This window comes from Ciona robusta, chromosome 7 (assembly GCF_009617815.1).
Source record: "Ciona robusta chromosome 7, ASM961781v2".
Classification (NCBI taxonomy): domain Eukaryota; kingdom Metazoa; phylum Chordata; class Ascidiacea; order Phlebobranchia; family Cionidae; genus Ciona; species Ciona robusta.
In genome coordinates this window covers 5,931,057-5,951,280 of record NC_143241.1, presented here as the reverse complement: position 1 = coordinate 5,951,280, position 20,224 = coordinate 5,931,057, and the positions used below count along the sequence as shown (strand labels likewise).

Sequence of the window (20,224 nt, the reverse complement as noted above, 5' to 3'; positions counted from 1 at the left end):
TTATATCTCCCATTTAAACCCAACCTTTTATAAAGGCTAAATCTCTTTATTTTGACCAGGGAGTCCAAGAGAGCCTTATAGCTTGTGGGAAAGACATAAACGAACTTCAGCAAAAATGCACCGACCTTGTTGGTTCTGGTGATGCACAAGCTTGCGATTCATTACAGAAGAGAATGAGGAATCTCGCAGACCGGTAAACACTGAAACATATCTTTTTTGTGGCCTTCATATTTTGTTCAATGTTTTCTTTTTTTACTGTTATTTTAAAAACATTTAGTTAAAATGTACATTTTTTTGAATTTTCTTTTAGATTTCTCTTGAATATGCATTAAGGTTTATGTTTTTTGCAGCATTTAACTTTTCTTACCAGTTTTAACACCCAAAGCATTTTTTATTTTTCATTAATAAACTTTCAGCAGCATTTAACTTTTTCACTCAACAGTATGCTTAAGAACCCAAAGCATATTTGCACTTTTTATCAATAAAAATTACACAAACATACAACATTTAAATTTTCAGTCACTCCGAGTTGACGCACGATTCAAACCACTGGATGGCTCACTTGGGCGAGATGAACGACAAACTAGAAAACTTTCAAACCCACTTTGTAGAGTCTGAAAACTTTATGCAAAAAACTGGCGAGGGCCTGAATGAATTTGATGAAAAGCAGAATTCTGTCGTATTTGACCCCAAACTGGGTCATGCAGAAGTCACGCGGCATGAAGATATCATCAGAGAAGCACGTCTGACACTGGAAGTGAGTTACTTGTGTGGTCTATGAGCAATACCTAGGCTAAGAATTTAATTTTTTAGGTTTGGGGGTTTATAAACTGTTTTACATTTTTTTAATGTAAAAAGTATATATACATATAAAATTTAAACATTAAAAATTTAAACTGTGGAATTTATATTTTGTGTTTATAGCCCATTTTACATTTTTAACTGTAAAAAGTGAATAAAACATTAAAAATAAAAATTTAGATAAATTATTTGAACAAATTCTTAAAATGTTTAAATACTTCACATCGTTTTAAAGGAATCTAACCTAATTTTTTAAATTTAACCCTAACCCTCAAATAGCTTTTACCCTGCTGTTATGTAACATTACAAACAAACAGAGTCAAATATATTGCATTTTTCACATTCCCATATATTTCTGAAAAATCCCCAAAAATTCCCAGATTTTTCTAAAAATCCAAAAAAAATTCTAGATTCTTCTAAAAATTAAAAAAAATGTGCTGCCTATACTTAGTAGTTATTTAACTTATTTTTTTTTATTTTTTTTAGAACATGCAGAATGACTTAGACTCTCTTGAGAAGAAACACACGGACACCTTATCTGCTGGTGATGATATTGTACTTAATAGTAGATTGAACAGTGTAGCTCCTGTACAAGATGCACTGGATAAATCAAAGGCATCCTGGAAGGAGCTTAAAGCTAAAATAAAGCAAAGGTAATGTTAATACATTGTAGGTTGGGGAAGCTGGGACAAATTCTCATCCCGTTTGGTAGAAAACATAGAATAATTAATGATTATAAAAGCGTATCCTCATGACTCCCCTTCAGCACATAAGATCTAAATATTCTGATCCTGTTTTAAACCGTTAACAACGATCTATGGAAGTCCTAAAAATACGGTTCAATAATTCTTTGAATGTTCTTTGGTTTCCACCAATTGGGTCAAGAAAATTTTTTACCCTACAGTACCATCTTTCCCCACATTACCATAACTGTATTTATTCCATTTTCCTCCAGGGAGGACATGCTGAATGCATGGGAAGAAAAACTGAACAAGTTCAAATCCTCATCTTCCTCATTTGAGGATTGGTTGCGTGGATGCGAGGATGAGATCTCTTCCATGGAAGACACAATCCTCATCCCAAGGTTGGATGCTCAGATTCAAGTCTGCTCTGTAAGTTGTCAGTGTTTCCAGATATGTCTAAATCAGTGTTTCCATATAAATTTCTAGATCAGTGTTTTCCCAAAAAATTTAAAATCAGTGTTTCCCAATCTTTTTTATAAATTAGTGTTTCCCAATAAAGTTCTAAATCCTTGTTTTCACAAAAAAATCTAAATCAGTGTTTTTCCAAAAAAAGTCAAAATCAGTGTTTCCCAATATTTTTTATAAATTAGTGTTTCCCAATAAAGTTCTAAATCCTTGTTTTCACAAAAAATCTAAATCAGTGTTTCCCAATAAAACAAAAATTCGAACCAACTTTTACTGAGTTCATTTATCCTTTTACCCAACAAAAATAATTTTTAAACTATTTTTACTTTTTTTCCACTTTTCCACAGAAGCACATAGAGTCACTTGATAATCACGTGAGTGAATTTGATGATCTTTGTGAAGTGGCTGCTTCTCTCCCGGGATACGTGATACAATCACCACTCAAATATAATAAAAAAGGTGAAAAAAATGAAACTATATATATATATATTTCCACAAATAGTAATCAGGTCTTCCTGTCAAATCCAGTTAAAACTAGTTTATAAATATTCTATTTTACAATGATGTATGCCAGTTTCTTGTTTTTCCAGTTTTCACTGCATAAAACCAGTTTCTGCCCAATCCAGTTTTCACTGCATAAAACTAGTTTCTCCCTAATCCAGTTTTAACTGCATAAAACCTGTTTCTGCTTTTCCAGTTTTAACCTGCATTAAAACCAGTTTCTGCTAAATCCTGTTTTAACCACATTAAACCAGTTTCTGCTTATCCAGTTCCCATCAGTTTAAACCAGTGTTCACCAGGTAAAGGAGATGACATGATGACAATACTGAAACACAGACTTGATGACCTTACCAGTAACCTTGAAACTAAACATTCCAGTCTAAAAAACACAAAGAATGACGTTACAGACTTCAAAACTAAGGTAGAATTTCAGCAATGTGAATATTATCATTATTATAACTTTTTCTTTGCAAAACTAGAGTTTTAGTAGGTTTAGGTATAAAAATAGCCTTCTAGTAATTTTTCGTAACCAAAATTGTTGTTTTTTTTGTTATAGGAAAACCTACTTTTTTATTTGTTTTAGTAAAAAACTTTTTTATTTCTTTTAGTAAAAACATACTTTTGTGTTGTTTAAATTAACAGTAAACAAAACTAGTCGCACCAAATTATTTAATATCGAAATTAACCCAGTCTGGTAGATTTAGTCTAGAGTTGCCCCGTTGCATTGGCACCCAGGGTGCTACAACCCATTAGTGACCACTGGGTTAGAGCAATGTCCATTGAGTGTTTTTCCAAGGCCACATACGCCCACAATGGTATCAGTACCAAGCATTGAACCCGGTATCCTTCAGTTACAACTTGGAACTCACAACGCCAGTGCCTAAACTTCTGAGCAATCTTTTAGGATTTTTTTTAAGTTATGCATTATTTTAAATAATTTTTTTTTTAAATGTGACCAAATTTTTTTCCAGTTTTCCGAGTTTGAAGAAATGTTGTCAACAGCAGAAGAAGAAGAAATAGCTTGGTTGAGTAAATTGTCAAGTATTGAACTGCATGCAGTACCTGATGCTGTAAAAGATTACAAGGTATATTGCTAATTGCTATAAATATATATAAAATAAACATAATGTAAATTTTATATAGTAGGGTGGGGGAATATGGGACACCTAAATATTTTATTTTCTTGTCCCATTTTATTTTAAACCAAGTTTTTTCAAAGAATTATAAAACTGTTTCCTTACGACTTTCAAAGACTGTTGTTAATTGTTTAAAACACGATCAGGATATTTGTATATTATGTGTTAAAATTGTCTTATCTTCCCCCACCCTACTATATAGTATACACAGTTTTAATTTGATTTATCAGTTCGGAAACACAACCACATAACTGTCTTGTTATGATAGTAGACTGAAAATCTAGATACAGACTAGTTTTAAGACATTTTTTTAAATAACTATTAAATTACAATATAACAAAAAAGACTAAAATTAAGGGATTTTTAGAAAAAAATTAATTAAAAAAAAATTCAATTTTGAAATATTAAGCATTGGGAAAATTTTCTTTTTTTCATTATTTTTTGTCTCTCTCACAATTTGCCTTTTTCAGGTTTGGAGAGATTCTCTTCTTGTCCATGAACCTGAGTTAAAAGAACTTGAAGATCAATCGAATAAAATATTTGAAGCTAAACCTTCAGCAGAAGGAGTGTCTGATCTAAAGAATGAAATGAAAATTACTGGTAAATTTTGGCTTTTTCTGGAAAGTTAACTAATATAATGTGATTAGATTTACAAGGGTTATTGTTTTGTATTGCTGGCTTTGCTGCATTTGATTCTTATTTTTAGATTTTTTTAAAGTTTTATTGTTTTACCAAAAAAAAATATTTTTTAAGTTTTATTTTTTTACCCTTTGTTTTTGTAAATCTGTCAAAATATTATTTTTTTATAATATTTTTAACGTAAAAAATGTTATTTTCACTTTTTTGATTTGTTGATTTTTTTTTGCTAAAACAGTGAATGTCAAATTATTTTTTTTTTATAATATATAAAACAAAATTATAATTTTGATGTTTTATTAAAGTGAGCAGATGGAACTCTTTGCTTAGCGCATCACTGGAGAAGCTGGAAACACTGAAAAGGAAGAGCGAGACAAAAGATCAGTTTGATTCCCTCCTTGAAAGATTCAAAGAATGGTTGGATGCCAAACGTGCATTGTTTGAACTTCTTGATGCTCCAACTTTCGATCTGGCATCACTGGAAAAACAGAACGATAAATTGAATGTAGGTGTTGTAGAAAAATTTAGGCGATGAAAAATTTTTTTTGTTTAATTTAAATGAGTGAAATCACCCACAAAGTTACATATAGTAGGGTGGGGGGAGATGGGACACTTTTTCATTCTATTTTCTCGTCCCATTTAATAGTAAACAAAGAACATTCAAATAATTATAATACCGTATACTTACTAATTATCTCTATATATCTCTCTATTCGAAAATTTTTTTGGAAAAGATATTTATAAAAAATTTTAATAAATTACAAAATAAATATCCCTAAATTTCCTTCATCAAAAAAAAAAACTTTTTAAAAAAAATGTAAAAAATTTTTGAAGGAAAAATTTTTTTAAGAATAAAAATTTTAAGAGAAAAAAAGTTAAAAAAAAAATTATTTTCTTATTTTCCAGGCCTTACAAGCGGACATTGAGAGCCATAAACCGAAGCTTGAGAAGCTTGAACAGCTGGTGTCGCAAGTTCCACAACTTCAAACTACCTTCCAACCCTGTAATGAAGATTGGGATGACTTATGTGCTTCTGTTGCTAACTTGGCTGATAAGAATAAAAACACAACTGAAATGGGTAAAATTTTATGAATTTGCATAAAAAATTATAAATAAATCTAGATATTCTATATAAATAAATCTAGATCAATCTAGATATTTATTTAGAAAAAAAAATTATTGTAATTTTTTAATTTGAGTGATTTGCATAAAAATTCTAATTACCTAAAAATTTGTTTTTTTAAATTTTTTTTGTAATTTTTTTTATTTAAATATTTGCATAAAATAAATATAGTAGGGTGGGGAAAGATGAGACACCTTTATCTCAATTTTAAAAGATTTGTAAAACCCCATTCTATTTGTTAGTAATTGTTTAAAACACGATCAGGATATTTAGATATTATGTGCTAAAGGTGTCCTGTCTTCCCCAACCCTACTATTAAATTATTAAAAAACCGACACTTATCCTAATGCCCTAATTTAATCCAAAATCTTTATTTTCAGTTGAAAATTTGGATAAATTGAGTTCTGAGGTGAAAAAATGGTCGCCAGAATTTTGTCAACAGCTCGACGCTGCCCCCAAACCAACAGAAAAAGACGCCGTGCATAAGGCACTTCAGGATCTGGAGAAATTAAAGGAAACTGAGATAAAGGTTAATTTTTGGGAAAAAATGATGATAAGATATATAAAATATTTATGTAAAAAAGTTATAAATTAATATAATATTAGAAATATAAAAAAATATGTTTAAGGTTTGAATAAAAACAAATTTAGCTAATTTTTAAAGTAAGTGTTTGTCAGATATTTTAAATATTTATATATATATTTTAATATATAAATTGTAGAAAGTGTTTTTAGGTGTTTTACCTATTTTTAAATATTTTTTAAATATATAAATTTGAAGTTTATTTAATAATTTTTTTCATTTTTAGGAAAATGAAGAAAAATGCGTTGAATGCCACAAAATCCAGTCAGAATTATTTCCGGAGGAAAATTCTGCCGATAAAACGACGGAGGAGAAAGTTAGAGGAGCAGATAATGCTCTGGAAGATGCAAGGAGCAAGATGAGGAGGTTTGAGGAAGATCTGATGAAGATGGCGGATCATATGGATGAGATAAAGAGGTTGTCTGAGAAATTGAAATCCTGGTCTAAACCCGCATCCGATGATGCGAACGCCATCTTTGATCCGGAGGTTCTGATCCAGGAGGATATTAAAACGACTGCTGAGAAATTAAAGGTAAACAAAATTTTCGAGAATTAGAAATATAATAAAATAGAGCCCTTGTCGCCCAGGGGAAAATAGCTGTCTCCAAAAACTGTCGAGGTCCATACGGTAGCACCCTGGATGTAGGGCTAATGGGCCAACCCTGGCCTAAATCCTAGGATCAATCGCATGCCACGCTGCGAGACCTCACTCACATAAAATAGATTCCCATTTTATTCCATGTGGGTGAGGTCCTACAGTGTGGCAAGTCATAAGAAATGAGAATTAGGCTTCTAAAACAGAACAGATAATTTTTGTTGTACCATTAGTGACCACTGGGTTAAAGCAATGTTCGTTTTAATATACATTTTTACATTAAATAACAATATCTGTTTTTGTTATACAATATAAAATATGTGGTAAGCAGAAACAAGGTGTATATAACAAAACACCCGTGGTATATTGACTGTTGCCCTGCCACGAAAATATAAAAAAAATTTACTATTTTATTCATAATTTTTTTTTGTAGAAAATGTTAGAGGAAGGAAATAGCTTACAACCAACGCAAGATAAAGTTGTTGAATTATGTGAAGAAATGAAAGAGAGTTGCTCCGAAGATGAACTGAAGTTTGCATCTGATGCTGTGGAAGGTTATAACACTGTTAAACAGGGTGGGTGAAATTCTAGTGTAATTTTTGGAGTGCCTGGGTGACCCCAATTTTTGTTGTTTTTTTTACCTCTAAACTTTTAAAACGGGTGTAACAACTTTTGTTTTTACCACAGACATAATTTTTTTTATGTTTTTAGCGCCTTATGTTATTTTTACATACTTTAACTTTTTATGTTTTTTTAAAAGGGGCCACATCCTATTTTTTGGCAGAGTTTTTTGAAAAAAACCAGCTTTACCCTTGATAATAGAGACTGAAAACATGGACCATCTTACCCCAACCTACTATAATATTTTATCTTATAGTACTGTGGGGAAACTTGGAACACCTTTAGCACATAATATATAAAAATCCTGATCGAGTTTTAATACAGTTTTATAATTCTTTGAATGTACTTTGTTTACTACTATATGGGACGAGAAAATAAAATGAAAAGGTGTCCCATCTTTTCCCACAGTACTTTATTAAATTATGTTTTCACAGAAATTTCAGATATGGTTGAAAAACTGACGAACCAGCTGGAAAATTTGCGTAAATTCCATGAAGAGAAAAAAAGACTTGAAAAATGCTTATGTGAAGTGGAACAACAACTACAGGAATCAGAATCCACACTTTCTAATGATGTTGGAAAGAAGAAGAATTTACTTGAGGTAATTTAAATGTGTAGTAAATAATACAGATGCTTTGTACAGTTTAGTGTTTTCAGATTTTTGTCCTTTATTTTTTACATGTGCATTGAAAAGTAGTTTTTCTTATATTGCAAAATTACATATATATCATGTTTCATGTATTTTCTAATCTTGAGTCAAGAGGATACAGTTAATTTTGTAAAAATCCTCTGTTTAGTAACAAATGTGACAAAAAACAGTATGAAGACATGGACCATCTTACTCCAACCTACAATGAACCTGTACTATAAAGTAAAACGAGTAACAGTAAATCAACAATCAATTTTCACAGCAAATGATCAAGAATTCAGACCCAGTATAACATAGACCACTTTACCCCAACCTACTATATATACTGCTGTATTTATAAAATACTAGTAAATATTACCCAAAAATGTTTTTCACAGCAACTGGTCAAGGAATTGGACAACGAGACCTTTAGTGTGTTCAATCTATGTGATTCTGCTAAGTCGTTAGTTAGCCATACCAGAGATGACGCGTCAGAACCAAGTAGTCCAACTGCGGCATCAGATCATATAACTGGAGCAGCAAATGATGTTGCAGAGAAGTTTAGAGAGCTGAAAATGACTCTCGCTGCTCTTCTTTCTGATCTAGAAGAGGTTTTCTCGAAGCTTAATAGTTTAAAGGTGATTATTTTACTTTGTGAAATGAATTTTTACTTTTTTTATAAATTTTGGACCTTTTTTGTTTGTTGCTTTGTTTTCTATTGTGTTTTTGATATTTGTAATCTAAAATAAGAATTTTTCTTACTTTTGTTGTTTGTTTTTTGTTGTAAAAAAAAATATTTTTTTCTCTTTATTACATTAAACATGAAGTATATATATTTATTTTTTTTGTAAGAACTTTATTTAGTTTTTTTTGCTTTTGAAAATTAAATTTCTTTTTTTTTTAGAACCGACTAGAAGATGCTCTTCAGCACCTCACTGATCTTGAAGAGGACCTGGATCAATGTGATCCCATCTCCAGAGAGGATGGGAGGCTGGAGGATCAGATGATGGAGGTGGGGGAGCTTTGTGGAAGAGGAGAGGACCTAAAAGAAGAAGTTGAAGTTATTGAGCAGATGTTTAAAAATCTTCTGGATGCGGGAGTTGTGTCACAGAACTCTGGGATGAAAAAAGAGGTGAGGATTATTTTTTCTCTTTGGAGTAAAATTCTACAATGTGGTGAGAATTTTTGTTTTGTTTTGAGTGAAATACCTTTTTTAGGTGAAAGTAAAAATATTATATTATTTAAAATTTGATGACCATTTTTAACATTTTTTGTATTTTTTAGTAAAAGTTTTATTTGTGGTGATTTTTTTTTCTCTAAGTAAAAAGTATAAGTGAGAAAAATTTGGTGAAGATTTTTCAACAATGTTTTCCTTCTTCTAAGTAAGAAATCTTAGCAAAAAAACTATTAATGCTTTTTCCAAACCTTTAGTGAAAAAAATTGAAGTAGAATTTTTTAAAATCTTGTTTTTTTTCAGTAAAAAATTAAAGTTAAAAAAAATTTATGACGATTTTTTAACATTTTTCTCCTGCGAATAAAATTCAAAGTAAATACAAATTGGCGACATTTTTTAAATCCTGTTTCTTCCCAGATCTCGAATCTCTCCAGAAGATCCTCAAGATTAGTGAATCAGTTGAAGAGGAGGAAATCCAACATCATTGATGTCCAGAAGAGACTCGCTCAGTTTGGTGAAAATCGCGATGAAGCATCGAAAAATCTCGATTCTGTGATCGGGGAAGTTGAAAAGTTTGATAAAGAAGCTGCAAATATTGAGGAAGTTCAAGAATTACAAGTAAAATATAAGGTAAGAGGGTTGTTGAATAGTTTAAGTAAAATGTTTAAAAAAATATTAAAAATATTTTACTCTTGAAATTTTTTTTAAACATTGAATAAAAGCGTTGAAATTTGTTTTCAGTATTTTTTTTTAACTTTATTCACTTTTATAAAACGTGTGTCTTTTTTATCGCAGATACATCGCAGATGCATTTGTTAAAATTAGAAAAGTTTTGTTTAATTTTTTCATTTTTTTTATGTTTTTTTAATCATTGACTTTTTTAATTTTTTACCTAAAAAATATTTTTTAAATATTTTTTTACATAGACCTGGAGTCAATCAAAAGTTGATCCCCTTCGCTTGCAAATCGCTCATGCACGAGATATCGGGCACGTATTGGTGTTTGGTGCCGATCCTTCAGTACAAACTTTCCACATCAAACATGATATCAATCAACTGGATGCTAAATGGAACAAACTTAGTGACTTGGTAATTTTTTTCATTTAAGTTTCCATAAAAAATTGTTTCTGTGTTGGTGTAACTAAATCACTTTGGATAAAATTATTTTATTGGATAAAAAATTATAAATTGTTTTAATGTAATAATAAGCCTATTTTAAGTGATTTATATTGCTCAATAATTACCAGCGCTTTTAAACCTAGTTTTTTAGATATTTAAAAATTAACCTTTTTAAAAGTTTCTAGTTTCGACCTAATTTAGTAGTATTGTATTGATATACAAAATCTATGAGTTTAATATATAAAAGCAATAAAATAAAAAAAATTGATGAAATTTATTATTCAAAAAGAATCTATAATTTTTTTTAAAATCTATAAAATAAAATAGTTCTAAAAAATTTATTATAAAAAAAAAAAATTGAAAAAAAAATTATGGGAAAAAATCTGATTAATATTGTTTTTATAGATGACGGAGTACGAAGTGTGGTTGCAACGCTCGCTGATCGATAGCGGACATTTTAACGACGTTTACGACTCTCTCCTCGCCTGGTTGGACGAGGCGGAAACCCTGGCAGCCAATCAGAAGCCAGCGTCATGGGAATACAAAGTAGTGGCTGCCCAATTAGAAGAACATAAGGTATTTATATATAGTTGTGCAGGACAAGTGTTTGCTATTAATATACTACAAGTGGGATGAGCTGTACAACAGCTGTGTTTGATTGAAACGCTGTTTTAATTGATTTAAAATTTTTAGGGTTGATTTAATTTTTTTAAGAGTGATTTTAATGAGGTCTATTTTTTTTATTATGTTCTGTTTTTATTTTTTAAAAGATATTTATTCTTCCTAAAATGATTTATCAAAATATCAGTTTAAAAACTTTTCCAAATCTTTTTTTCTTTTGCGATGTAATTTAAATTGAAACAAAGCACAATCACCAACAAAATGTAAACATTGTAACTCGTAAGTTTAAACGAGGTGTAGACCACTGAGTTGGAGCAATTGCTTGCCCAAGGACACATATACCCACAATGATAGCAGCTAAAACCTCCCACCTATAAGCTGTGTTATAGCATCACATATGCAGAAGGGTGGGGCAAGACCACCTTTAGCACATAAAATCTAAATGTGTCTGAGAATCCTGGGGATACAGTTTTATAATTCTTTAAATGCTTTTTGTTTACTTCAAAATGGGACGAGAAAATGGAGAGAGAAGGTGTCTCATTTTCCCCACCCTACTATTATGCTAAAAAATCGCTTCTACATAAACAGGTATTTGAGAAAATGATCAACAGCCAGCATGAGATGATGTCATACTTTCTGAGGGAAGGTACCAAGTCACATGACATCATGGACAAAAGTTACGACGAAAAGGTGAAAAAGATGACCGACATGCGCAGGAGGTGGCTGGATTTATGCGAGAATCACAAGAAAAGGTAAATTTAATTAAAAAAATGTTTAAAAATTTTTTGGCTTAAATTTCTAAAAATTTTCCGATTGAAGTGCATAAAATTGCATTTTCTTTTTCGACCATTTTAAACTACCTAAATGAAAATAAAGAAAAACTGATAATCTACATATATACTTGCATTGAATTTTTATATTTTATAGATCTTTTAAATATCTTGTGATGTTTCATATATATATATAGTACGGTGGGGGAAGATGGGACACCTTTAGCACATAATATCTAAATATCCTGATCGTGTTTTAAACAATTACTGACAGTCAATAGGAGTCATGGGCATATAGTTTTATAATTTCCTGAATGTTCTTTGTTTACTACTAAACGAGGCGAGAAAACAGAAGTAAAAGGTGTCCCATCTTTCCCCACCCCACTATATATTGATTTTTTATTTGGAAATCCCAGGCTGATAATTGTTAAAAAGAAAATTTTAAATTAAAATTTTTTTTTAGAAATTTATTTTTTTTAAATCTTCCTAACTCTTTCCACTCCAGGGATGTTGAATTAAGGAGAGTAACATCTGAAGCGGAGGACTTCCATCTTCAATCCTCATCTTTCCTCACATGGATGGAGGGAGTAAAGAAAACAGTTGATGTGGATGTCACGGGATCACATCTCGAGCACATCGAGAATCAAATCCGGCAACAAAAGGTAAAAATAAAAAAAAAAATTTTCAACTTTCCGAATCTTTTTTCAAAATAAAAAAATCAATTTCTTAATTTTTTTTTGTTTTTGAAAAATTAATTATTTTTTATATTTATCTATTTAGCAATGAATATGTTACAGTGTGTGGTCATAAACCATAAATAAGTTAGCCCATATTAGGTTTTACTAAAGTTATTTAATTTAGAAACAATGTTATTTCTAAAAATTAACGAATATGGTTGTTGTTTTTCAAGATTTTTAAGTAGTAGTTCATCCAGTAATATAGTAGTCAGCCATAAAATAAAAATGTTTTTTTTTACTTTCTTTAGAGTATTCCATAAATCATTTTTTTTACCAAGTTTTAGATAACTTTATTACTGAAAAATATACTGGAAAAAAATATACCTTTTTAATACTTTAATTCTAAAATATATATATAATAATTTTTTTTCTGCTTTAGGCCTTGATGACGGACATCCTCCAACATGAACCTCATCTTCTTCAAATTCGATCTACTCCTCTTCGTGAATCCATGATCCCGCATCCTCCTCTTTCATCCTCCCTTAAAAACTTCATCGAGAAGATGCAATACGACTACGATGAAGTCCGGAGGATGAATGAGGGTCGTCTCCGAATCCTGGAAGAGCAGAGACAACTCTGCAGAGCCTTTGATGAAAATCTTTTAAATCTTCTCGCTTTTCTGGCTGAGACAGACCTCAAGTTGAAGAAGTGGGAAAATAAAGCTGGAAACCTCTCGCTCATTGATGCGCGACCTGATTATATTACCTCCGTGTTACAAGCTTGTCAGGTAGGACAAGTTTTTTTTAAATGTATATATTTAAAAATATTTTAATTTATAAAAATAAATATTTTCAATTTTAAAACAATTAATTGGTGTTTTAAACACCTAATAAATTTAGTGATTTTAGTTCATAAATTTTTTTTTCTGTTTAAAGGTGAATTTTTACAAAATTATTAAATAGTTTAAAGAACTTATGGTCATTTATGAATACAGCTATCAACCAGTACAAAGCTAGCGTCTAAAGTTTTATTTTCTATTTTTTCTATTGTGTTATCACAAAAATTAACAAAAGGAAATAAAAAATGGAATATTATTTTTTTCAGCTTGTAAAAGAAGAACTGACAAGCAAACATCAAACTGTGGAAGATTCAGTTAAAGAGGGACGAGTGTTGCTCAGTAAATGCCCTGGAGATGATAATGAGTTGGTACGTCTGGTGTTGTAGAGTTATGGGTTCAAGGCTCATCGCTGCTACCATTGTGGGTGTATGTGTCTTTGGGCAAGACACTTAACGGCAATTGCTCTAACCCAGTGGTCACTTATGGGTTGTCTAAATTGTCAGCCATACTATGAAACAGAACACCTGTGTTATCACGACTGTCATTTTCAGCCACGCGAAAAAAAAAAACAAGTTACATTCATTCATTCATCCATAGTTGCACTTCTTAATGAAAATTTGTTGTAGCCAGTTTTTATTTGCTTAAATTCCCGAAAATCATTAAAAATTAAATTAAAAGTCATCCGTGTTATAACGACCGTCATTTTTTGACCATGCGAAAATAAAGTTAAATTTACTTAATACACCACTTTTCTTTACAGGCACATAAGAAATTGGACAGCTTGAACATGGAATACAACCTGCTTTTACAACGTAGCTCTGTCAAAGTAGATGCGCTCCAAACAGCCCTTGTGACATCACAGAGGGTCAAAGACACGCATGAACGAATAGGAGATTGGTTGTCAGACTCGAATTTGAAAATTAAAGAAATTCGTGTTTCCAAAAAAGTTGATTTGTATTTAATGAAAGAAGCAGTTGAGGTAAATTTTGTGTTTAATTTAAAAAAGTGAATAAAGTTGACTTGTTTTAATAACTTTATGCAATTTTTTAAACATAAAATGATTTTGAAGATAAAAGTTCTAAAAATAAGTTGAAACAAATATTTTGTTTTAAGCGCCAACAAATTTGCACATTTTTTTAGGTATGAAACAGTTAAAACATAAAAAATAATGTTAAACAAAGTATAAAAACATTAAAAAGTTCTAAAACATATTGTTAAAATAGAGAAAATGTTTTTTAGAATCTCTTTAAGTCTAAAAAATCTGTAAAAAGTATTTACTATAAAACACATATAAAACACAATATTTTTTAACGTTTTTATTTTAAATTGCAGACTATAAAACCAGCAGAGCATGAAAATGACGTTGAAATCATAAAGCGTGACTCAACAGAATTATCGAATATTTCCCATTGGTGGGGTGATAAGTTACTACAAGAGCATTTTAACCAGGATAATATACAATACAACACTGTTAAGGATTGTGTGGCGTTATTTGAAAAACAAGTGAAGGCTATTGAAGAAAAACTCAACTCTGTAAGTAACTCTGCTCTATTGTTGCAATTTTTCTAATATACATATATATATTATTTTTAAAAAATTGTCAGACGATTGTAAAAAAAATAAACAAACTTTTTTCCTTTTTTTTAAGCATTTTTTTTGGCAGTTGTAATTAAAAAATTGAATTTTTTTTCTTTATTCGGACAGTTTTTTTTAGACAACTAATAAATACTAACAAAAACAGTTTTAAAATCCTTGTTTTATTTTATTTCTATAATTTTCTCTTCAGTTTTCCAACCACGTTGAAATTTACAATGCAACTTTATTGGAGCTTGATCAACAAGTTAATTCATTCAAGAAACTTGAATCCATGGAACGAGGTTACTTAAGTGGAAAGCAAGCACAGAAAGAGGTTTGTTTTGTGTGTACCTTGTGCGCGCTGTCGAGTGTGAGTAGTTTTTGCTGCTGCACCTCATGCTCGCTGTCGAGTTAGAATATAAATTGTGTATTTATACACCTCATGCTCACTGTCACGTTATAACATGGGTGTCTTCTTATACACCAGACACACATAGTGTATTTATACACCTCATGCTAACTGTCACGTTATAACATGGGTGTCTTCTATACACCAGACACACATGGTGTATTTAAACACCTCATGCTCGCTGTCAAGTTATAACATGGGTATCTTCTTGTACACCAGACATACATAGTGTATTTATACACCTCATGCTAACTGTCAAGTTATTACATGGGTGTCTTCTTATACACCAGACACACATGGCGTATTTGTACACCTCATGCTAACTGTCAAGTTATAACAAGGGTGTCTTATACACCAGACACACATAGTGTATTTATACACCTCATGCTAACTGTCAAGTTATAACACGGGTGTCTTATACACCAGACACACATAATTTATCAAACACCTTATGCCCACTGTAGAACAATAAAAAAAATTCTATTGTCAACTTGTGTGTCTTCTTGATGTACCTTATGCTAACTTAATTTAAAAATATTTTGTTTCCAGGAAATCAACACATTAGTAACGAAGGTCAAAGTTCAATCTGAATCTCTGGTCGATGAAGCGGAAAGCCTAATGTCCGAGCTAGTGGAGCGTGACGCACTTATTGTTAAGGTAGCAATACAATGTTGTTATAAAAGATAAAAAATACGTTAAAAATAGCTGTGTTTTTTATTTTAAAAAAATATCTCTTAATCAATACCTATAATTTTTCACCATATTTTTGTTTTCAATTTTTTTAACTTAATTTTAATTGTTTTTCTCATTTTTCCTTTTAATTTTTTTTCCAGCAATTGCTTACGGCTTACCTAAGCGAGCTAGATCGTGTGTTGGAGTCAAAAAATTCATGCATGGATGCACTCGGGGGTCTCGTCTCACTTGCTATTCGCTGGTACGAGTCATGTGACCACATATCACCATGGTTACGGGAGATGGAGACGAAAGTGGAGGAATTTATTGCCCCTGGGAAGAACAACGACATCCAGTTGTTACAAGATCAATCAAGAGTAAGACGCGTTCAGAGATTTTTATGAATAGTTGTTTTCTTTCTGGGTGTTGGGGTAATGGACCAAATTTGCCCCAATTCACAGGTCCTTGACAAGGACCTCACCCATCCAGAAAAAAAATTGGTGGTTATTTTACTCTAAGACAGCGATTCCAATCTGGGGTTCGTACAGCAGTTTCAGAAGGTTCGCAAAGATTGTGATTCAAAACCAACCCAAACTTTGATGATTTAATTGCAGCAAAACAAGTGCACTCATCCCAGTAAACAGCTTACTGTATTCGATAGTTTTGCTCATTTCTTTTATTGGTGTGGTTTTTGCGTATTATCACGACTTTAGAAAATGCGCGTCAAAGCTTATTACTGTTTTTAAATACTAAAAAATATGTAAAATAAAAACGGTATATTTTGAACCGGTAAAAAATGTGAAATAGTAACGTTGTAACTTAAATGCTTGCTAAATCGTAGTAAATTCCATGAAATTTTGTAGTTTGCGAGTGTAAACGAATAAACTAGAAGAGAAGTTTTTGGATAGCTATTTTTCTGTAACCTGTACACCAGTTAGAATGGTTTATATTTGATTAACTATAATAATTTTTTTCCAGGTACTTGAACAAGACCTCACAGAGCATAAACCTCTTATTACAAGACTCACAAAGATTGATGTTGAACTGCATAACCTTATTGGTGAGTGTGTACCCACTCTATGTGTATTTAACCAGCCTATCGTTTAAACATGATTTCTTTAACTGTATTTACTGTATGCTCTGTGTATACTAAAATCTTTAATAATTTAAAAAAAATGAAATTTGTTGTGTAAAAACTGTTATATTTTAGTCTTTTTCAAAAGTTTTTGTGCCAAAATAAAATTAAATAGTATAATTACAAATGTGCTATGGCTCTTAACATTTTCAAACAAAGTAGTAAGGGCACTTAAAGATAATTGCTCCAACCCAATGGTCACCAATGGGTTGTCTAAAAAAATACACACACTTTGTACACCAAAATGCCTGAGATATGGGCAGGAATTGGCCCATTACCCTTTTTGCTTTCAGCTTATGTATACGTTTTGTATTTTGTTTTAAATTTAAATTCATATATTATACAGACACAGATGAGGAAGAGTTGTTGTCAAGTATATCAAACACAACCGAGCAATTAACATCAAGATATAACGAACTATGTGCGAAAGTTAGTGGGAAAACCAATAAGTTGAATGATACAAGTCAACAACTAAATAACGTAAGTTTTTTTATAGGTTTTTGATACTTTTTTTGGTAATGCATATGTTTTTGATGAACTGTTTTTATTTCATGTTTAATTTTTTTAAATTGAAATAATTTTTTTTATATTGTTAACATTTTTTTTAAAACTATTGTGTAGAATTTTTATTTCTGTAGAAAAAAATCTAAAAAATTTTTCTCTTTTACAAATTAAAAAAAAACAAACACAGTTTTGTGATTTTTTTTAGTTTTTCAACAACTGTGAGAAACTGCTTGAACAAGTTAGTTTGCTAAAAGACCAACTTCTTAACTTGGAACCCATTCCTATGGAAGCTGAGTTTGTGAAGGAAAGAATTGCCAGAATTAAGGTCGGGATTGTATTAACAGTTATTAATATATTTACCAATTTTGCGAGGTATTGTTTTTTTAGATAAGTTTATTCAAAAATATTTTTAATGAGAATTTTTTTTTGTTTGTTTTTTTATTTTGGAGAACTTTCTATTTTTTGTATTAATTCTGTAAATAAATTAATTTAATAAATTAATTTTTATAGGAATTTTTTATTTCTTTGTTTATTTATTATATTTTGGATAACTTTCTTGATGATCATTGATTGTGGTACCGTTATATCACATTTGAGCATCTCTACCTATATACAAATTTTGATTTTTTTTTGGGTATGTCTATTTAATTGGACACAAAACCTTTTTTTGAATTTTTAAATAAATATATAAAAAAGTTTTTATTTCTTTGTTTGTTTATTTTATTTTTTATAACTTTTTGGTGATCTTCATCTTTAGAAATACGAGGTGGAAGCAGGCAAACACTCCTCCACATGCGATGTTATGACAGATCAAGGAGAAGAACTTAAGGATAATCTTTCTTCTCTCGGATGTGACAAACTTAAAGAAGGTTCAGATTATTTTTCATACTAAAAAAATGATTGTTTTGGCTGTTTTGGTAGCAAAAAATATATTATTGTAAGACAAACGTTGTTTTTGCTAATTTTTTAGGACAGCAAATTTAACCTTTTTTTATATGACAGACCTATTTTAAAAAAAATTTTGACAAGTTTAAAAGAGGTTGATATCATTTTATAACAGAATTTTATGAACTGTTTTTTTTCTTGGCAGTAGTTTTTTTTCAAAATAAAACGAAACATTAGTGTTTTTTGTTATTTTTAACGAAAGATTAAACATTATTTTTGATATTTTGCTGTAGGACTTTGCATCTCGCTTGTATAAAATTTTCTTTTCATTTTTGTAATATTTAATTTTAATGACAATTAGTTACAGTTCTGTGCAATTTTATTTCCAATTTTTTGGTTATTTTTATAAATTCCTCTTTTTCTCGCAGTGGTTGACGTCAAAATGAAACAGCTCCGAGATTTATGCTCCGAGCTTTCAAACTTCAATGAAAACCAACTCCACCAGTTAAATGGGGCGTTCCAATGCCTACTAGAGTTCCGAGAAAACTCTGATCTCCTCATGACGAAGATGTCCTCACTCCTAGAAAGTGTGGATGCGACTGTCCTCTTCCCGATCACTGATCTTCAGAGCTTAACTGACGAATGTAAATTTTTCGAGGTAAAAAATTTAAATTTGATTTTTTTGGGTGGTTTATTGTTATTTGGTGGAAAATCATCAAGTTTTATAAGTTTTTTTTGTTTTTTAATTTTAAGTTCATAAATGTCAGCTTTGCCAAACTATATAAGTATAAAATAACCATGATTAAAATTAACTATCTTAATAAACAGTATGTAACCAAAAAAATCTGAAAAATTAAAAAAAAGTATTAAAATTTTTACCACCAAAATAAAAGTTAAAAAATTCTTTTCCAAATCTCCTTTTTAATTAAAAAAATAATGTAAAATTTGATAAAATTTAAGTAAAAATTAGTTAAAATGTACCATATCCACTAGAAACTTGGTGAGGAAGTAACACACACTGGTGAGGAGGTATCCATTGTTGAACAAATATCCAAACAATGCATTGCATTTGCTACACCAATGGGTCATGAGGTTTCTTATATTAGAAGAAGGATGGAAGAGGTAATTTGCTTGTAAACCTGTTTCTATTTAATTTTAAGCAATTTTTAAAATGAAGTAAACTTTTATTATTAAAAAAAGGATTTTTAATATATTCTCAATTGTTTTAGGACTTGTAAGTTTTAAAAAAAATTAATTAGTAAGATTAAAAAAATATTTTTTAATTTTCCCTCCATATTATTTTAAATTTTAAGTTTCTTATTTTAAATTTTAAGCTTTTATAGCAAACATAAACTACCGTGAATTTTATAAAAAAAAAATTCACTTCAGGTTGACTCAATGTACGCAAAACTGAGGTCGCTCCTATAAATTTTCAATTATACAGGTTTTTTCTAAACATTTTTGTTGTAGTTTGTTGATTTTCATTAAAAAATTGTACTAAAAAATGTTTTTACACCAGGTTGACTCAATGTATGCAAAACTGAAGTCGCTCTTCGAGAAGAATCGATCCAACCTCCAGGAGCAGCTGGATGCTGCAATCAAGTTCCAGGATGCTGTGAAGAGGACCAGAAAGAGTTTGGAGGAGCAATCGAAGAAATTGGAGTCTCTTCCTATCGTTGCAACTGATCTCGATGAAATTAAGAAACAAATTGAAAATCTAAAGGTAGGGTCTGGCAACACTGTTAATTTTTATCTGGCAACACTGTTAATTTTTATTTGGAAACAATGTTAAATTTTATTTGGCAACACTATTAACTTCAGTCTGGCAACACTGTTAATTTTAGTTTGGCAACACTGTTAATATTGGTGTCGCAACACTGTTAAATTGGTTATGCAACCTGTTTTAGTTTGGCAACATTGTAAAATTTGATCTGGTAACACTGTTAAATTTTATTGGCAACACTATTAAATTTGCTTTTGCAACACTGTTTAAGTCGTGAAAAAAATTATAAAAATGACCTGGCATCACTTGCAATAATGAAACATACAACATTCTGAAACACCAAAAACAAAT

The 20,224-nt window shown here is 30.4% G+C and overlaps 1 protein-coding gene across 15 annotated transcripts in view; it reads left to right on the top strand.

Annotated features, from left to right (window-relative positions):
- LOC149734168 (microtubule-actin cross-linking factor 1-like) overlaps positions 1-20,224 on the top strand; it is a 101,729-nt gene that overhangs the window by 68,659 nt on the left and 12,846 nt on the right. For 14 of the 15 annotated variants that reach the window (XM_089880776.1, XM_089880775.1, XM_089880780.1 and 11 more), the window contains 35 exons: positions 60-193; positions 520-757; positions 1,288-1,454; positions 1,757-1,913; positions 2,297-2,408; positions 2,750-2,871; positions 3,422-3,535; positions 4,057-4,186; positions 4,528-4,727; positions 5,129-5,300; positions 5,726-5,874; positions 6,155-6,460; positions 6,957-7,098; positions 7,579-7,745; positions 8,171-8,410; positions 8,677-8,904; positions 9,364-9,576; positions 9,873-10,034; positions 10,470-10,640; positions 11,274-11,437; positions 11,961-12,117; positions 12,572-12,919; positions 13,237-13,338; positions 13,731-13,949; positions 14,303-14,503; positions 14,757-14,879; positions 15,504-15,611; positions 15,788-16,003; positions 16,605-16,686; positions 17,108-17,241; positions 17,471-17,590; positions 18,023-18,134; positions 18,579-18,808; positions 19,144-19,272; positions 19,670-19,873. In XM_089880776.1, coding sequence (XP_089736902.1) covers positions 60-193; positions 520-757; positions 1,288-1,454; positions 1,757-1,913; positions 2,297-2,408; positions 2,750-2,871; positions 3,422-3,535; positions 4,057-4,186; positions 4,528-4,727; positions 5,129-5,300; positions 5,726-5,874; positions 6,155-6,460; positions 6,957-7,098; positions 7,579-7,745; positions 8,171-8,410; positions 8,677-8,904; positions 9,364-9,576; positions 9,873-10,034; positions 10,470-10,640; positions 11,274-11,437; positions 11,961-12,117; positions 12,572-12,919; positions 13,237-13,338; positions 13,731-13,949; positions 14,303-14,503; positions 14,757-14,879; positions 15,504-15,611; positions 15,788-16,003; positions 16,605-16,686; positions 17,108-17,241; positions 17,471-17,590; positions 18,023-18,134; positions 18,579-18,808; positions 19,144-19,272; positions 19,670-19,873 — 5,973 coding nt within the window. Of the gene's footprint in view, positions 1-59; positions 194-519; positions 758-1,287; positions 1,455-1,756; positions 1,914-2,296; positions 2,409-2,749; positions 2,872-3,421; positions 3,536-4,056; positions 4,187-4,527; positions 4,728-5,128; positions 5,301-5,725; positions 5,875-6,154; positions 6,461-6,956; positions 7,099-7,578; positions 7,746-8,170; positions 8,411-8,676; positions 8,905-9,363; positions 9,577-9,872; positions 10,035-10,469; positions 10,641-11,273; positions 11,438-11,960; positions 12,118-12,571; positions 12,920-13,236; positions 13,339-13,730; positions 13,950-14,302; positions 14,504-14,756; positions 14,880-15,503; positions 15,612-15,787; positions 16,004-16,604; positions 16,687-17,107; positions 17,242-17,470; positions 17,591-18,022; positions 18,135-18,578; positions 18,809-19,143; positions 19,273-19,539; positions 19,594-19,669; positions 19,874-20,224 lie in introns of those variants that run through there. The other variant, XM_089880786.1, reaches the window with a different exon arrangement.